The sequence below is a fragment of the Dermacentor andersoni genome, chromosome 7 (assembly GCF_023375885.2).
Source record: "Dermacentor andersoni chromosome 7, qqDerAnde1_hic_scaffold, whole genome shotgun sequence".
NCBI classification, from domain to species: domain Eukaryota; kingdom Metazoa; phylum Arthropoda; class Arachnida; order Ixodida; family Ixodidae; genus Dermacentor; species Dermacentor andersoni.
The window spans coordinates 7,539,782-7,559,514 of NC_092820.1; the positions used below are offsets into that span (position 1 = coordinate 7,539,782).

The 19,733-nt window shown below is 45.6% G+C and overlaps 1 protein-coding gene across 2 annotated transcripts in view; it reads right to left on the reverse strand.

Annotated features, from left to right (window-relative positions):
• LOC126535593 (sarcospan-like) overlaps positions 1 to 19,733 on the reverse strand; it is a 343,164-nt gene that overhangs the window by 241,477 nt on the left and 81,954 nt on the right. Inside the window, exon 2 of one of the 2 annotated variants that reach the window (XM_050182413.2) lies at positions 18,281 to 18,794. The exons of the other annotated variant lie outside the window; for it this stretch is intronic. Coding sequence (XP_050038370.1) covers positions 18,281 to 18,421 — 141 coding nt within the window. The 5' untranslated portion in view covers positions 18,422 to 18,794. The remainder of the gene's footprint in view (positions 1 to 18,280; positions 18,795 to 19,733) is intronic. 2 annotated transcript variants of the gene reach the window in all.

The following is a 19,733-nucleotide window of genomic DNA, read 5'->3' on the forward strand; positions in this document are numbered from 1 at the left end:
ACAAAGTGATAAGAAGACTATGTTCCCTATGACTTGACGAAGTCAAGACTCCTTGTTTACATCTTCCCGTGAGTCTCTAAATTGTTGTTCAGGTAAGTGGCGCAAGACAGTTCAGTGAGCACCAGTAATAACAATAAATTTATAATAGTGTGATGATACAGAATACTAGAGCGAAGGTTTATTTGATTGGTTGCGTGTGGTAGATAAAATAGAGCGTTGATTATAGATGTAGTCGCGCAAGCAAGAGGGAAGCTTAAGGTGAACAGATACTGAAAAACATAGTTGCTACCCTATTGCTGTCTTCTTAGAGTGCCCTATATAGTTTGCTCCTCCTCCGTATCCTCAGGTAATAGTGGCATTAGCCTTTCCGCATTGGTAATTAGAGAATAAGGAATATAAAAGATTAATTATACATTTAGATTCATCGAATGCATGAAATCTATATGAATGGAAGCGTTCGTGAAGCTGTTTGTTTTTTTTAAATGCTATCTGACGGAATCGGCATAGGTACTAATCTTTTTATTTTCTGTTTAACCACGGGAGTAACAGCTAATGTCGCGCAATGTTCATGCTTACCCACTGTACAGTTCATAAGCTACGCCACCCGCCGTGGTTGCTCAGTGGCTATGGTGTTGGGCTGCTGAGCACGAGGTCGCGGGATCGAATCCCGGCCACGGCGGCCGCATTTCGATGGGGGCGAAATGCGAGAACACCCGTGTACTTAGATTTAGGTGCACGTTAAGGAACCCCAGGTGGTCGAAATTTCCGTAGCCCTCCACTACGGCGTGCCTCATAATCCGAAAGTGGTTTTGGCACGTAAAACCCTATAATTTAATTAATAAGCTACACCAAAATGCGAAGAGCCGGTCAGGCACGCTGAGACGTCGACACAACGGTGCGACGAGGATCGAGACGATGCTTGTCGAGAGAACAGCGGCAAGCCCGAAGAGCACCACGCATATGCACTTTAGGTTTTATTTTGTCACAGTGGAATCACATGCGTACCTATTCTGGGGCCAACAATGCCCAGTTGTGTACATGCACGCTTCCGGAAGCGCCTGATGCAAGCAATAAATTCAGTTTTATAGCTATCGAGGCCAGGCGCTTACTTCTTCAAATGATTTACTGCTGAGTAAAAACACCTGGTGCAAGAAATTAGTGACACGAAAATCCATAATGTATACTATATAAATGCATGACACACCGTATCCCGCTTTTCTGGACACAAGGGTTTAGTTCGCGTGAGTGCCACCACGTGGCGTACTAACCCTAAACTTTTCAAACTTCCCGCGGTGACGCGTGATGACGTCAACCAAACAAAAATAAAAAAAGTATAAGCTATCCCTGCGCATTGAACTTAGCCACAATGCTTGTCCCGGCGGCGTTATCAATAGAGACTTTTAGCTCAGCGGGTTTACGTTTCGCTCCGCTCGCGGTCTCCACCGTTGCGCCAGCGGAGCGGCTCGCGAAAAAAGAATTTTAGCCCGGCGGATCGCTCACCCGCTCGAGCGGGGCTAAGAGCGGGGCGCTCTGCTGCCCCACCTAGTGGTCCGAATAGGAGTTACTGAGAAATGAATTTGAATTACGCTTGCTTTTATTATGCAAGAAATGTTGAATAAAGATATATTACATGCTCTCAGTACATTATTTGTTAATAATGTACTGAGTACTAATGTACGGGTCAGCGCCGCAGTCACCGTCGTCGATGCAGAACTGCCGGCGTTCATGTTCGCGGCTGCGATCTTGCATTTCCCATACACGCCCGCGCGCGCTTACGCACGCTCGCGCGCTGCGTATACCCTCCGCTGGGGAGTGCTTTCCAGCGGGCGTAAACGCTGCTCCGTAAAACCGCTGGCCGCCTCAGCGTGGTGCGCATGCGCAGTCGCGTCTCCGCTCGCCCGCTCCGCTCCGCTGGCCGTAAACCCGCTGGGCTAAAACTCTCTAGTGTTCTTGATCAAGCGTATTCGCTCGTCGCCTGGAAATTACTCGTCACCCAGCGTTTACTCGCGACGAGCAATTGTTGATTCTGGGCTTCTGATGCGGTTCATTTTTTTTTCTTCTCTTCTTTTCTTTTTCTTTTTTTCATTTTACAGGGTAAAGAAGCTAGCCTAACCGTCAGAAGCACTTCGGGACAGCCTTTCTTCAGTCGGCACACATTGTAAACGTCCGAACATCGCACAGCGCCTACTAGAGACGCCGTCGTGGACGGATTTTGATTTTCCCCTATCGAATTCGTTAAGGTGCACACAGTTATTTCACTAGCGACTTCGCAATGCGCACTCATGGGCTACCGCCGCAGCTGCAAACCTAGATGTGCGTAAGTATTAAGACACATACATGGATATGCTGGTTTTTCCCCTTGACACAAAAGTCACGAAACAAGAGTTTAGCAAACTGTCCGTGTGTCGTCGCAGGGTGTGAGACCGGGCTAGTAAATATTCCATGCTAAAGTAACTAGCGCAAGAGTGGACACGGGACACTAAAGAGGCGACAAGGATAAGCGCACACTTGCAACTGGGCGCTTGTCCTTGTAGCGTCTTTAGTGTCCCCTGTCCACTCTTGCGCTAGTCACTCCAGTCTGTGTCGTCATCCGTTAGCATGCTATGGCCGAAGCTGCTCGAAATATTTGGTCACATTTACTGGCCACCAGGCCAGGTACACCCTTGGGTACGACATATACAGTACTTGCAGTTAGTTTCCAAAGTAGTCTCCTATGGTGGTTATCCACGTGCATGCGTGAAGTAAGAACGCTATTTAAAATTATTGTGCAGTAATATATGCGGGATTTGTATGTTCTCCACATTCTCAACCATGTTGCCGTTCCGCCTTTATTATATAGCCGCAATGTAGACTAGCAGCTATCGAGCGCCACAAAGGCTATCCACATATTCAACCCTTAATAACCATCGGTTATCTTCCCTCCTCATTACATGTCCTGCCCATGCCCTTTTCTTTTTCTTGATTTGAACTAAGATGTCATTACCTCGCGTTTGTTCCCTCACCCAATCTGCTCTTTTCTTATCCCTTAACGTTACACCCATCATTCTTCTTTCAACAGCTCGTTGCGTCGTCCTCAATTTAAGTAGAATCCTTTTCGTAAGCCTCCAAATTTCTGCCCCGTAGGTGAGTACTGGTAAGACGCAGCTATTATACATGGACTGGATTCCAAGGGAAGGGAAGCTTAGCAGGGGGCGGCAGAAAGTTAGGTGGGCGGATGAGATTAAGAAATTCGCAGGGACGACATGGCCACAATTAGCAGATGACCGGGGTTGTAGGAGAAGTGTGGGAGAGGCCTTTGTCCTGCAGTGGACGTAACCAGGCTGATAATGATGATGATGACGACATATTCAAAGACCTCACGCGCAACTCCTGACACTTAATTGTATTCAAGAGTTATGCGACTGCCCAGGACATCCTTAACGAATGTTACATAACACATTATGAGGCTTTACTTGCCAAAACCACGATTTCATTATGAGGCACGCCGTAGTGGAGGATTCGGGAACAATTTAGACCACTTGTGATTTTTAACGTGTATGGATTCGATCCCGAGACCTCGTGATTAGCAGCCGAACCGAATAAAAGCTAAGCAACTACGGAGGGGAGGGAATGTTGGCAGTAGGAGGAAGGTGACAACCGGCACGTGATACAATTTGTTCCCATCCTCATTGCGCGAGAATGGGTACCATCTGTCGAAGAATGACGCCCTAGAATACACTGTATTCAATGTGATGGAGTCCGCGTCCTATATTTCAGACCCGAATCATACTGTAACGACTGACGACCAGGCATCTCGCTAACACGCAGGCACGTACCCAAGGGGGGGCCCCGGGGGGGCCCGGGCCCCCCCCCCCCCGAAATCAAGTGGCATACCCCCCCCCCCCTCCCCACCCACGCCACCACTCCTCACACATTCCTAAAGCACCGCCAGATCAGACTTGGCAGCTTGGCAGCTGTTCATCGGTCAGCATTATGCTGCCTTTTTCACTCCTTATAGATGGCGGTAGTTATCAGCATCTCTTGTAATGTGAAGGACGGTTTTCTCATACATTCCGCACCCGCGCGATTAACTCGAGATGCGTTCAGTTGTCACCATCTATTCAACCGTCACGCGCATAGCTGTTGCTTTTGTTAGTTCAACCTTCTTTGTTTAGGCTGATCCTGGGACCAGGAGAGGGATGCGGCTGTTACTCAGCTGGTCTGTACTCTCATGGAACGAGTTGCGGCCGGAGAAAACGCCAGTTGCGTTTAACTTATCCCTTTGCTTCATTATTTCCTTGAGTTACGGCTCGCCGCGACGCTGGCAGATGCGCCGGAAGCGCTGCCCGGAACCATATACACGTGATATGGGTTAGATAAGGTGGGAAATAAAATAATGTGAAAGAGCGTCCATCATGAAACCCTGCAATAACCCTTAAACCCACAAGCAAGATGACTGTCGCCCGTTACCTCTTCGGTTTTTCCCTAACTGTATAGCACTTTTCGTGCAAAATTGGCAACTGGAAACAAGAATCGCAAGGAGTTGAGAAATTAAGCGATCTACTAAGGGAGAGAGCCAAGGCAACAACTAAACTGCGAGCGAAAGCGATTAAAAAAAATGTTAACCGTTGTTTATGAGAATATTTATGGATCAACATCTTTTTATTTAAAAAGGAAATAGAGAAAACGCCGCCGGAAGTGGAGAACAATTGCTTGTTTTGAATGACGCTTCTACAGTTATCGGTCGAACCGCCTCACGTAGCCGCTTCTCTGCTGTGCTTACGTGGGGGTTTTTCTAACCTTTCGCGGTGAGCGCAGTACGTCTAGAATCGCAGAGTCCTGCGCTCTACGCGGTTGTATGGGACTGGCGGCCGCACAGCGTTACGCAATTCGCGGAACTGTCAAAACTGATCAACAAGGCGAAAATAACTGATATTCGAAACTATAACATGAGAAAGACTGAAGAAGCCGTAAAAAATGAACGCAGCCTGAAATCAGTAAAAAAGAAACCTGGCATAGGACAAACCATGATGTATGTACTAAAAGATAAGAAGGATAATATCATCAGTAATCTCGAAGATATGGTAAAAGCTGCGGAAAAATTCTAAGCTGACCTGTATACAGTACCCAGAGGAGTCACGATACCTCACTTAGACACAGTAATGAACAGGATACAGAAACTCTCCTATAACTAGCGATGAGTTCAGAAGGGCCCTGCAAGACATGAAACGATGAAGAGCGCGAGGAGAAGGTGGAATAACAGTCGATTTAATCAAAGATGGAGGAGACATAATGCTTGGAAAACTGGCGGCTCTTTATACGAAGTGTCTATCGACTGCAAGGGTCCCAGAAAACTGGAAGAATGCAGACATTCTATTAATCTACAAAAAAGGAGACGTTAAAGAATCGAAAAATTATGGGACCATTAGCTTGCTCCCAGTATTATATAAAATATTTACCAAAATAATCTCCAATAGAACAAGGGGAACACTGGAATTTGTCAACCAAGGGAACAGGCTGGCTTCAGGAAGAGATACTTTACAATGGATCACATCCATGTCATCAATCAGGTTATCGCGAAATCTGCAGAGTACAATAAGCCTCTCTATGTGGCTTATATAGACTACGAAAAGGCATTTGATTCAGTAGAGATACCAGCAATCGTAGAGGCACTACGTAATCAAGGAGTACAGAACGCTTACGTAAAAAACGTAAAAAGCTTGGAAAATATTGCTACATGCGTGTGGTATTTGTTTGTTTGAACGAGGCGCGTAGGCGCCATCACTCCAGAAAAGAGGAGGAAGAACGAACTGGGCTCGCGCTGTGAATCTAACCGGTCAGCGCTGCAACCGTTGTTGTAAATATAATCTGTAAATAGTGTCTCGTTTTACTGACTCGCCCTTCGCGTAAGAATATATACAGAGGTTCTACAGCTACCTTAATTCCACGCAAGAAAAGCAGGGAGATACCTATAGAGAAAGGGGTCAGACAGGGAGACACAATTTCTCCAAAGCTATTCACTGCGTGCTTAGAATTCAAGCTATTAAACTGGGAAGGCTTAGGAGTGAAGATCGACGGCAAATATCTCAGCAACCTTCGGTTTGCCGATGACATTGTTCTATTCAATAACAATGCAGACGAGTTACAACAAATGATTGGCGACCTTAACAAAGAGAGTGTAAGAGTGGGGTTGAATATTAATATGCAGAAGATTAAGATAATGATAAATAGCCGGGCAAAGGAACAAGGGATCAGGATCGCCAGTCGGCCACTAGAGACTGAAGGAGTACGTTTACCTAGGTCAATTAATCACAGGGAACCCTGATCATGAGAAGGAAATTCACAGAATAGAAATAGGTTGGATCGCATACGGCATACATTGCCAGCTCCTGACTGGAAGCTTACCATTAATATTGAAAAGTAAGGTGTGCAATCAGTGCATTTTGCCAGTGCTGGCATATGGGGCAGAGACTTCAGAGCAAGTTAAGGACCGCGCAAAGAGCGATCGAACGAAGATTGCTAGGCATAACGTTGAGAGAGAAAGAGAGCGGTTTGGATCAGAGAGCGAACGGGTATAGACGATATTCTAATTGACATCAAGAGGAAAAAATGTAGCTGGGCAGGTCATGTAATGCGCCGGTTAGATAACCGTTGGACCATTAGGGTTACAGAATGGGTACCAAGAGAAGGGAAACGCAATCGAGGACGACAAAACACTAGGTGGAGCGATGAAATTAGGAAATTCGCGGGCGCTAGTTGGAATCGGTTGGCGCAGGACAGGGGTAATTGGAGATCGCAGGGAGAGGCCTTCGTCCTGCAGTGGACAAAGAACAGGCTGATGATGATGATGATGATGATGGAGGTGGCGGGTCCCCCCCCCCCCCCCGAAAAGAAATCCTGGGTACGTGCCTGCTAACACGTGCAGTCGCTTGAGAGCTGCCGACCGCTGGCGTCGGCCACAGGACCTACTTGACCTTTGTTCAACTCTTGCCGACATTCTCGCCTTATTTCGCACCATTGCGTTCCAGCTGAACTGCTTCAACAGCCAATTTATTTTTGCCAAAATTTGGCCACCTTGTCAACGTTATGGTTTCTTATTTCTAAGTCATCTTTTATATTTAGACTACTGCTGTCCTGAAATTTCCAGCGGTTTGACCTTTCCCAAAATCGCCGCATTTTTGTCGGCCTCAGTTCCTATTTCGAAGGATCTTTATTAGACGTGGAAAACATTGCGTGGCCACCTGACCAAGCTGCTCAAAAAGTCATTTTATATCCCTGAGGTCTTGTGCAAGCTTCTGGCTTCTTGCTGTTCATCAACCTCCTGATTTCTCTGTCACCTGTATCCCATTTTGACGACTCCAATCCCACGGAAGTTGGCGACGATATAATGTCCATGGGATTAAAGCCATTTAAACCAATTCTACTGTGGATACGACAGCCGCTTTTGCTCACTATGAATGGAAATATTGCGTTAATGAGCGCCATTCTTAAGCATTTAAATTGACAGTAAAAAAATTATGTGGGTCCCATGTATGTGCGAATCGATGTAAGCAAAGCTTTCTGTGTTGGTTGTCATTGTCATGCGTAATCTCCACAGAGTAGACAGGCACTCTCTAATGAAATGCTGTCAATGTTTGCCTGATTACGCCTGCCATTGTGATGCAAATAAACGGAACTTCAACTCATTTTCTCAGAAATAAACGCTGAATGAAATGCTGACGTCATCCTAAACAAGATCAACAAGCGCCGTCGTGCTCGATCTTATGATGTCCCTATTCGTAAGCTTATATTCGTGATTATATTTTTTTTTGGGGGGGGGGGGGGCGATATGCTCTTGTACCCTAGAAATGTCCCTCGGACGTATCTGATGTGCTCGTTTTTATTCTCAAGTACCCAATGAAAACTCTCATCGTTGCAACTTTATGATGTCCTGGTGGCAAGCCACCATGGCGTGTCGCGCAAGTATGACTACGCTGATTCATTTGGGTTGACATATGCTATTTTGTGCGTCATACTTCGCCACATTCAATTTTCAAACTATGCCAGAGCTCGAAAAGGGCGGCCGACTCACTACGTCCCTTTCCTCTGTTTTCTTCCGCAAAGTGTGTGTTTATCGCTGTGGTTACCAAATACGCCCAGTGGTATGCTACCAATCAAGCCTTTCTGGCGGCTGAGTAACTAAAGTCTCAGGCTTTATTCAACATGGCGTCGACGTTCAATATGGCTATCCTCAATTACTTTTCGCGGACTTCTCTCACCGCCTTCTCTCCAGTGTCATCTCTTACACTACTCGCTCCTGCTAGACACAACACAAAGACGCAACGACCTTAATGAAGTATCAATTGCACGCCAGTTGACACGCTGTCGATGTATATTTCCGCTGAGTACCGGGATTGGACCGTGGTCCTGTCTATGGTGACATTATCCGTCTACAGCCTCGCTCAACAACACCGCTCGTTACTCATCACGTTTTTTTTTTTTTTTTTTTTTTTTTTGTCGACAAGAGCATAGTGTATTTCCTCTGAATGTGCTTTCGGCTTTAGGTGTGACCTTGCACGCCCGCTTATTCTGTTACGTTGACGGCGACCGTTGTCGTCAGGAAGCCGCCTCATTCTGAGCTTCGCAGTCACCAGAGAGCACAGAAAGCTGTCTTCACAAACAGACCACCGGGATTCGAGCCCATCTCCCAAATGCACCATCTTGCATTTGGGAGATGGGCACGCTAACCATTACGCTACCACCTGCCTACACCAGTTTCTGTTTATCTGCCTTCCCGCTTCACGTTTTTGCCGCAGACGCAGGCAGAACGGATGCGGAAACGAAAAAAAGTAAAGATCGCTTGAGCCGCCAGCTGACACATGACCTTAACTTTGGCAGGTTATTACCATTGGAGCGCATGTAGGCTTGCGGCTGTGTACAGATTGTGGGTCCCCTTCGCTTTATTGTAAATTTGCTTTCACCGACTCTTTTCAGCTAGAAGTGAAATGCCGGACAAAAATGAGACCTACCGTTGAATATTTTTTCTTGTTTTCTAGGCTTAAACCAAAAACGCTCATTTACACAAATATTGATTTTTTTAAAGAAATGGCATAAGGATACTATACTTTGAGGTCATGTCGTTGTGTCAATACGGGCCGGCACCACGTATCGACGAAAGGGCATCACACTGCCGATGCACGCGGCAGGTTACTCAATGAAGAAAACAGGAAACGAGTGTTTTTCAGTTCTCGCAACATATTGTACATAGATCAAAAGGCACCCACCACCATGAAATTTTATTTTTGTCAACAGCGACACACAGTGGCGGACTGATATACTTCCTAAAAGGGTTTCATTAGATTTTTTCATCGCAGAACCGCAAGCACAGGTTGCGTCGCGCGTATACCGCAGCCACGTACTGTGGGCACGCTCCTTTTTCTCTAACAATCTGGCCACCGGCGGCTTCACGCGCTCCCGTAGGTGGCAGATTGGACTGTCACTCCAGAAGTTTAAACACACAACCTCTGCGTAGAAACGACGGCATGATTGTTAACATATTGTTGGCTTTGATATGTTTGGAACGAGGCCAAGACCCTGTCTTTTAACGCGTTCTTATGTTTACGTTGGCGTCTCTGTCTTGAAGGGACGTGCATCTTAACATGCTGCAATGGTGCTTGCGTTGAGCATATGTATGGCAAAAAACACGGTTCTAAAATGTCTGTTCACTAACTTGTGCAGTAAACCATGTTTATAGTATTCGCGCAGTATAGTAGTAGTATAGTAAGAGTCACGAATATGGCATCCGTAACCGCGAGCGTCACGTTATGGTCGTGATCCACAGACCCTGCCACTAAGGAATACGTGGCAAGGCATGTCTGATGAATAAGTAATTGCGAATATTGGTTTTCAGTAAATGTTTGTTACCAAGAACGGCGGGGGCTTATACTGCCGCACAGGAAGGATGCTGGGCGGTGACTCAAATCATTTACCCGGAACATCACACATCTACACTGGAATACAACTGGTTTCGCCAACTCTTGCTTATATTCTCCCGCCCCTAAGCTGCGACTTTGCCTGCCACCCGGGCCCCAGATTTTCCTTTGTCCCCCGCTTTTTCCCAATCTGCTCAGACGTGCTTCCACTGATGCTTGCTCCTCCTTTGTCTCAATAAATGAAGGCATTCATTCATGCATTCCTAAGTTACTGCAGAAAATAGCGTGTCTTTATCTCCATAACCACCCTGTCCCTCACCTGGACTCTCCCATCGCAAAAAAATGTTGCTGTGTTGCAAATGGCTGGGCGTTACATATACAATTTTCTAGGAATGGCCAGTAGCACGGCGGGCAATTTTCGGTGGGTGACGAGACAGTATATAGAAAACCTTCGTTGCCATATCCACACGCAGTGCTCTGATTCGTGAGCTACTATTAGCCGCTACGACGCAGTACGAAATGAAAGAAACCTAGCTGGGCTGGTCGCAGGCAGCTCTTTTTGGATTCGTGATAGGTCGATTATATATATATATATATATATATATATATATATATATATATATATATATATATATATATTTCTTATCTAAGCCTAAATGACAGCGATATCGGCGAGGTGAGTTGAGTTACGGTAGCTCGTTGGCTTGGACTAACGTCGCTCTTCACGCAGCACTTTCGTCTCATGCGTGTTTGCGAACGGGAATGAAAGACAGGAGGGTAACACGCCTTCCTGAAATGAAACATTTGGAGTAACCCTTTGTTTGGCGGTTGGAAATATGTCGAGGGTCCCCGATACGAACCACCTGCAAGTCTGTATCACCTTGCAAAGGGGAACTCAGACGAAACGTTGTCAAACGGATAGGCTTTTGAATTATCATAAGTATATCTTTATTGAAATTCATTACCATGAGGTGAAAGCCGACTAATAAGCATTTAAATTTTCAGTGTTATTAAAACATCCTGTTAATAAAAGGTTGCTGTGCTTTACAGCCCCCTAAATTAAAAAGTAAGTTGTGAAAAATAAATTGGTGCGGTAAGTGTGTAAACACAGACGCAAGAAAAGGCCTAGTCCGTTTCCCAGTATTCACTCGATGAAGATGGAGCACCTGTACACTCTCACGTTGTAGTAATGTCAATAGCAAAACACTTCCAAAAGAGTCAGTCACGAATGTTACTCATTATAAGGTGAGCTTGCGCTGGAAAAGAAAATAACACTCAAACATCACGATGGCTGCGCGCAAAGTGCTTTCTCTGATTCCGATCTACAGGTCAAGGCGTCGGTTCGTCAGATTGGAATGCTCGTACATTGCAGCGCAATCTCGAGTCATCAAATGTGATGGAGAATGTACACCAGTATTCGCTTCACGCGCGCAATCTGATAAGATAACGCTCTTCGGCTATTGAATCCGTGACAACGTACTGGCTATCAGAAACACATGCAGGCGCATCTTGAGCTAACTGATAACTTTGGAACTGTGGTTAGACGCTAAAAAAAGCACCCCCCCCCCCCCCTAAAAAAAAAGAATACATTTGCTTTCAATATTAGCTGAAACATAGTGTTTGTGGTTTAAAAAGGGCCCCCAGCACTGCACAGCGGCGCCGACATACAGGAAATTCAAGAGCGAACCACTTTCCAATTACTGGTATTTATCAAACTAGCATATCGTGGTTTAATGTAGCCCTGTAGTCCAGAGGCAAGTTCCACCACGGGTACTGTGTCGGAGCTCATATTTCATGTCAGCATTAATTGTCACAAAATCACAGTATTTTTTTCTTTCGATCTTATTATTAGACAGCTAAAATACATCCAGCGAAACCCTCACCTTAATATTTCAGTACTTTTCGTTCTAACGTACATATCCGTGCTGATCCATATGTTACAAAGTATTGAAAATCTGCCCAATGCTTTCCTCTAGGAAGCTGTTTTTATTCCTTATGATGCCTGGAAACCGAGCCTGACGCCACCAACGCTCAGAAACCTAATCGGGAGCGCGCACAATGTTCTCGCACACCTTGTGGGATGTGCCGTAGCGCTGAGGTGCTTCTTGTATAATGTATGAGAATTGGTTGTAAAGACAGACGTGCAAGGTTGGGCCATGTGCTTAAGCTCATGAAGTTGATTTGTGCCAAGTTAAGCTGTCCAAGCTTTCACACTTACTTTATAAGAAGTCAACAGCACCATCAATGTGCCGGCTGCTTTTAACTGCACGAAACAAAACTATTGAAACTATACAAACAATGTTAACATCATTTTATCATTCGAGTGTTCAGATTGGTAACCACTAGATGCGGAGTAAGTTGAGAAGTTGTTCGCGTAATTAACAAAGCTACGTTAATTAAATTTTCTGTACTGGTTCTTCCGTGGCTAAAGAAAATGAGCAGTTTGGAGCCCGTCCTCAAGATTATGCAGCCAAGCGAAAAAAATTCGACTAAACATGCTTCTGTAAGAGCCATGCGAACTAAAATTGTCCAAGTAAACACTCTTGGAAGACGTAACTGACGCAGAAAAAGAACATCTGTAAAGTCACAGAAAGAACAGCAGTTCACGACGGGACACAAAGCTGGAACCACACACAAACTGCGCTAACAACTTCAAGCGCTGTTCTCTATGTGATAATGAAGCAAATAGACCGTCAGTCATTCCTTCCAAATCTTTAAAGTCAACATGACCACATCTAGCCTTTTGTGATGCTGTCATCAATAGTATGGCCCCGTGAACATGTTCCCCGTGGCCTTATAGTCGCGTTTCATTTTTATTCATGCTGCTTTCTCGAAGGCAAGCATTTTAAAGTTTTAGTGTCAATGCGGCAGTGTACGTGTGCCGCCGAAAGCTTGCTTGGTCGCAGAAGCGATGCATGACGGAATGATGGTGCAGATTTAGCGCGTCGCTGGCATCAAGACAATGCGCGGCCGCCAAAGGAAAGAAGATAACAAAAGTGAAAAGCTTGGTAGCTGCTCACGGAGCCGTGCCGATGGTGACGGTGCCATCATGACGAAATCTGAGGCGGCGATATTGATGGCTGCAGCGTTTTTTGTTTTTTTAATTCTTTTTTTACAGCGAAGTCGTTAAAAGGAAGCTTTAACACGGGCCCTACTCCAACTCGGCCTATTCGAATAGATGTAAAACGCCGAAACGCTTTTCTCAGATAACCCCTGGACCGGTTTTAATGAAATTTGTTGGATTCAGGAGAGAAAGGTAAATTCTAGTGACTATTGGAAGCGGAAATTCTATTTAGGGCCTGAATTTTGGTAAAAGATATTCAAAAATTGGAAAGTGCGAAAAGTACACAAGCACGAAGTTTACAAATTATTAACTCCGCATCAAGAACTGATATCACGGTCCTGTAAACAGCATCCATTAGACAATTCAAAGCGGACAAATCCAATATGCCGATTTATATCTTACGTGAAATCGTTACGTTGTGAACAAGGGTTGCGGAAAAGCTGTATTTCCATATTACTAAATTTTTTGAGATTCATGCGTAATATATCAATTTTGTCTGCTTTAGATGCGCTGTTAGATGCAATGTAAATAATTGTGATATCAGTTTTTATTGCCGAAAGAGAGTTGTAAACTTGATGGTTTCGTTTTCTTAAAATTTGCGATTTTTGACAATTTTGAATAAACAAATGATGACCTAAATCAAGAATTCGAAACCAACAGACACTAGATTTTAAGTTTTTGTTTTAACTGCAACAAACCTTCTCAAATTAGATGCAGTAGCTGTCGAGAAAAACGAATTCTCCCTTTACATTTATTTACATAGGACCACCAGAGCTAAAGCTTCTTCTTAAGGGCTACTTTCCCCACTATCGCGTCCGCGTTTAGAGCCAAATCCCGAAGATAGCGTAATACCGGCCCGACCCACAGCGGTGGTGAAGCATGCGTTTAGCGCTCCGCATACGTGGGCTGATCCCGAATGTAACGCCATGCCGGGGAGACCCGCGGCGTAGATGAAGCAGGCGTTAAGCACTCCCCATACGTGGCCCGATCCCGAAGACAGTGCAATGCGGGGCCGACATACGGTGGAGGTGCAGTTCGCCATTAAGGGGCCCATATACACAGCTTTGCAGGTCATGTTTCTTCACAGAGTGGAAGGGCACTAAGATTTTTTATTTATCCGCGTTTATCCTGCATGCGTCTGCGATGAAAACAAAAAGCAGGTATGCCTGGAAAATCTAAGGTGGTGGAAGCAGGTGATAGCGGAGAAGTTAGCATACCCAGCCCCTGCACGTACTTATATCTGCATTGACATGGGTTCGTGGTAGTGATAGCGACCAAAGCTCTACTTTTTCTGCGTACTCTAGTCATTGTGAAACTAAGGATGTGGTTAGCATGGCCAGCCACTGAATGCAAATTGCAGCAGTTACGAGTGGTGGAATCCCGCTGGGGCTGATTGTGAAGAAAGCTTCCTTTCTCTGTCCACTCTCGCGATGATGAAGCTAAAAATGAGGAGGAGGCCTGACGGACACAACGCTGATCGTCACCATAACACAATGGATGGACGACCTGTGGAAAGGACAAGGCACACCAAGTTTTTAGCACTTAACTTGTCCTACAGTAAAGCGCTACAATGGCTAGTATGCCCTCATGGGAATGGTAGACCGAACTGCTTCTCACTGCTAACACTGGACTGATACTAAGAAAATACTCCGTCCGCAAGCACCACGCTACACTGAAATTAGCCAAACAATGTCAGTTTATAAACTGATATTGCCAGTTATCTGGTGTCCTTGTGTGTGGAGGGCATAAAGGTCCTGGCAATCAAATGGTAGTATATTCGTTTTTGTTGCAGTTGCACACAAACAAAGTTCTTTGAAGTGATCGGACAGCGATCTACCGGCGGAGAAGACCAACCCACAAATTAAAAATTATTGCTGGTTTCAGATCTTCCAATGTACTTTGCGCTTAGATACCATCTGATATATATTTCTTTTTGTACTCTTATAAAGAAGAAAACTCCACATTACTACAATATCATCAACCGTACACAAAATAGACTGGCTTTGAAGCTGTGACCACGCACCGCACTTTCGTACATTTAGCACATGTAGTATTGGGGCAACATGTTTGAGCAAAATGATGAGGTTTTCGGTCAAAGCACTGTGACAGGCGGGAAAAACTTATTGTCATGCCCGGTCGAAACAATACCATCTGAAATCTTATTTACTTATATGTATTGTAGAAAAACCACTATAACCGTTTATACATTTGCTTCGTATGAGTTATATACTAGCTTGCCTCGTCAATCTCAAAAATGTATTCTCTTTTCGGGAGACGGCCTTCGTGAAAAACGACGCAACATGACAGTAAAACATCTAGCGACGTTCTATCCAATGATTGGCGAAATTGTGCACTGAGAGCGTGTCGACTAGCGTGCGAGTGAAAGTTTAATTATGATCGTTGTAAGCTTGTGTTGCCTCTAGTACGAGCGAGTAGTGTTAGCGATGACATTGGTGTGAAAATGGTCAGCTTGGTCTGCGATTTGCTCTTGTGATCTCCACGTTGAACGTCGCAGTTGTCACGATGAGAGTACTTCTGTAACATTATTAGCCCAGTGGGCTGGGGAGGCTCGAGTGGTAGCTCATCTTGAGGAGTATCAAGTGACACTTATTAATATGCGTACTTTGCGATGATGAAAAAGATGCAGAAACACCACTGGTGTTGTTTAACTATTCGTAAACAGGCCCCCAAATTTCAATTGGCCCACCCCGAAACATCAAATAGGCCCACCCCCAAATTTAAAGTTGGCACACCCTAGAATTTAAGTTGGCCCACCCCCAAATTTAAAGTTGGCCACGCCCGATTTTCTTTTCGCCCAGCCTTAAAGTTGAAGTTGGCCCAATCCCCAATTTCAATTGGGCCACCCCTAATTTTCAAGTTGGTCCACCCACGAATTTCCATAAATCGTCCCCCAAATTTCCAGTCAATTCACCCCAAAGTTTAGCTTGGCCCACCCCCATATCACCCCCAAGTTCAGATTGGCCGACCCCGTGATTGCCCCCACATTTATGTAGGACCAACCCCATATCACCCCCAAATACAGATTGGCCCACCTCCCCAACACCGCCAAATTTATATTGGCCCACTCCAATACCACCTGCAAATCCAGGTTGACCCACCCCCATATCAGCCCCAAACTAACTAACCCCTCGATCAACTCAAATTTAGGATGGATGGCCCAACGCAAATCATCCCCCAATATAGGTTAGTCCACCCATCACACCCCCCCCCCCCCCTATTCAGCTTGGCCCAGCCAAACATCACCCCCATGGTTAGGTTAGCCCGTCCCCATGTTACCTCCAAATTTAGGTCGGTCCACCCCCATATCATCCCCAAATCCAGGTTGGCCCACCCCCATATCAGCCCCAAACTTAGCCTGGCGCACCCCTCTATCACCTCAAATTTAGGATGCCCCACCGCAAATCACTCCCAAATTTAGGTTAGCCTTTCAGAAGAACGCAATAAGAATAGCTTTTTTTGTTCTCCCAGGTTCCACGCTACAAAGCACGAAAGTTTTTTTTTTGATAAGACAAAGCCATGTGCAAGCTTCTAGTTAGGATGTCCAATGAATAGTATCTTAATAAAAGCGATGACTTAACAAATGAACACGATTCTGCTACGTTTTATGAAAGAAAGATAGAAAGCATAATATTTCAAGAGCACCACTGGAAAACCAGAACCGAAAGCAAATCTTGAGTTTTGTGTTTCTGCCATTTGATAGGAGACTATAAAACTAAGTCTTATGCGGCTTTAAGAAAATGCGCTGCTGAAAAACTAAAACCGAAAGCAAATCTTGGGTCTTGTGATTCTGCCATCTAGTGAGAGACTACAAAACTAGGTCCTATGCGGCTTTAAAAAAAAAAGGCGAAGCGGAAATCGAACCGCGGCCACCGTGACGCGGGACTAAAGGTGCTCGCTATTCTACCACTCGGCCACGGTTACCGAGGCTTCGCCAAGCGGTACGCTTATGTTTTTATAGATACCACGTGAATTTTTACGACAGTGTTACAAAAATCGCTTTCGGGAACAGTCTTACGCCATGTGTGGAGAGTCGATATAGGTATCAATCGAAAGCTGAGTCTCCGGACTACATACGGCGCACTGGGTTTTACGATAGACGGGATAGTTTTATTACAGTCATCGTTCTTGCCTCAAAAATCGAGCACAAATTTTCGTCGTTTCCATAGGCTTCCATTGCTAAAATTTTAACCGCTGTGGGAACAAAATTCTTACGTGCCATAGAGTGATCAGTGCATTTGGCTCGTGTGGATTGTCTTCCAGAACACGTTTGTCACCTGCCTTTTTCAATAATCGGCCTGCAGCTTCTGTTATTCGCGAAACACCCGCTCGTTCCATTGAAAACGCGCTAGCTTCGTGCCGGGCCCGCTTGGGGCGCTAGTTGGTGCGTGTCCGGAAAAGCTGGATACGATTTTTAATGGTTGCTGGAGACTTACGTGGCAGCTACAGCTAGCATGCCAGCCCAGCTTGGAAAAGTGATACGTGAAATTAAATTCACTCATTTTACATAGGTACATAATTAGCACACGCAAAAACAATATGTAACAAGTAAGCGCAGTGTGTGGCATGGGTACTATCTGTCTTGGGGCAGTGTCACTGGGCTAAGAGCGCGTCCGTGGCTTGCAAAGCACTGCCAACGCTTATGCGAGGTACGCTTAAGGCATATTTCTGGCCCTTTTAAAATGTCCTAGTAGTGCAATTATCCTGCTCCCTTATACATTTCTTTCGCTGCGGAAATTAATAGATTGAATTCTTTGTTTTGCAGCCTTATAAATTTGGGCTACGAGGACATGTCCCACGTATCCATTACCTCCCGGTAAGCATCCATTGCAATAAGAGAGGGTGATTTATTAAACTTGGAAGAGTCAGGTCAGTTACAATGAATTAGTTAAGTTTTGTATTGATTCTCCACCAGTACAAATTGCTATGCCAAAGCTGTATGCTGGTTTAGTCGCCTTTTGCTCTTCTTTAGTAATAGTGGCTAAACATGTAAGCCTTATTCTGGAGCTAACGTTTCGACATAAAGTAATATTTCAAGGCCTTGATAAAGGCAAGCCGTAGCTTTCAAAACGTAGTCCCTACGTACGCTGGACACCTTTTACGTGTCATTTGTTGGCCAGTTCCCGTGTGCGTCGTTCTGTCAGCTTCCTGTCTTGTTAGATCATGAGTAACTCTTAGCATTCACATTTTTGTTTTGGAAAACATGAGATGATTGATTTAAAGGGTTTTCGGTCGTAAGGAAAATTCACTATTAAGCAGGTCGCGTTTGGTTTCGAAGCTGAGAGGTAAAATTAGTCGCATCGCTCACCGGTCCAGCGGCCCAGAGTGGACAGTCCCTAGTGGCTAGCGACGGCAGCTTGAGCATGGTGTGGATGGGAAGCACGGTCAGGCCCAAGCCAGCCACAAGCTGTGCTGCGGCGAGGCCCAAGGCTACGCTGGAGCACTTCATTGCGGTGTTCTACCTCTTAATGAAAGCAGTTCTCAGGTGACCACGTGGACGCTCCGCTCATGAGCCAGTCGCCGTCACTGCGAAGAGCCTGTGTACGAGAGTCCGGGCAGTCATGTCCTTCCGCTTCACTGACATTCGCTGACTAGACGAAGAGCGAGCTGGCATCGACAGGTGCCGCTTCCAGCCTGCCACTCAGTAATGGGCATGGACCGCACAATCTGATGCAAAGTATTGGTGTACTGCTGAAGCCGAGATCGACTCTCACACGCTCAGCTGGCGCCAATGGTCATCCTTGAGTTTCGTCTTGCGGTGGAACGTACTGAGACCTTCAGAGCGAATGAAGCCGACTGCAACACCGTGATCGCCAAGCGTCCTGCGTTGTTTGGTGGAAGAAATAAAACATTTCACCAAAGTGTGCGCAAGTGAGCCCCAGTAATGTTTTGCACTCAAGCTTACTTGCTGATCACCGCCTGCTTACATCTGACCAACAGCACTAGACACAGCAGGATGGTGCGCTAGTCCCTACGACCGCGTCTTGACAGAAGCAACTAATCCTGACTATGGTAAACAATTGAAACAAGCAGACAAAAATAAAGAACAGAAAAGGACGGCCGTACTCTTCACCGTGCATTGGGTGCCCGTTAAAAGGTGGTCAAAACTCATCCGGAGTCCCCTACTACGGCGTGCCTCATAATCATGTATGCTTTTTGGCACGTAACGCTCCGGAATTATTCTTTTGGGCCAAAGCGTCCAATGGCTCATGAGTGATAAAGCTGGCGTATGTAGTCTATAGCACAGAAATCGCATCTAAAGCGCAATTGGCTGCGATGCCCCATGACAAGCATGTCTCGACAAATTAGTATTGGCTGTAACATAACGCCACGAGCACACTTCGACGGAAAGCGAAAAGAAACAGCTGTTGTGGTGATACAGCGCCAGGTGTTGCGTTAGAGGAGAGGACATGGCCGCGACGCAAGGTCACTGACGCTCTCGAAAGCCTGCGTTATCCGCGCATTCCTTGTCCGCGCAACCTCTCGCCTGCCTTCTGGACGAGCCTCGCGACGGCCGAACCAAAACGCGCTCGCTTGCCTGCGAGGCGTTCGTAACACGAAGGACTGCTCAGCGGCGTTGAATTGGACATAACGACTTTCGCATTCACAACTCGTAAGAAACGCTTAGGTGTCCTCGGATTTTTTAATGTCTAGAGTAGACAAACTTTCTCGCAGACAGGGCAAAGCTGTTTAACACGATTTTTCAAATGAGCACGCATTCTCGTCAGTACAATCATTATGATGCTAATCACCTTAGAGCC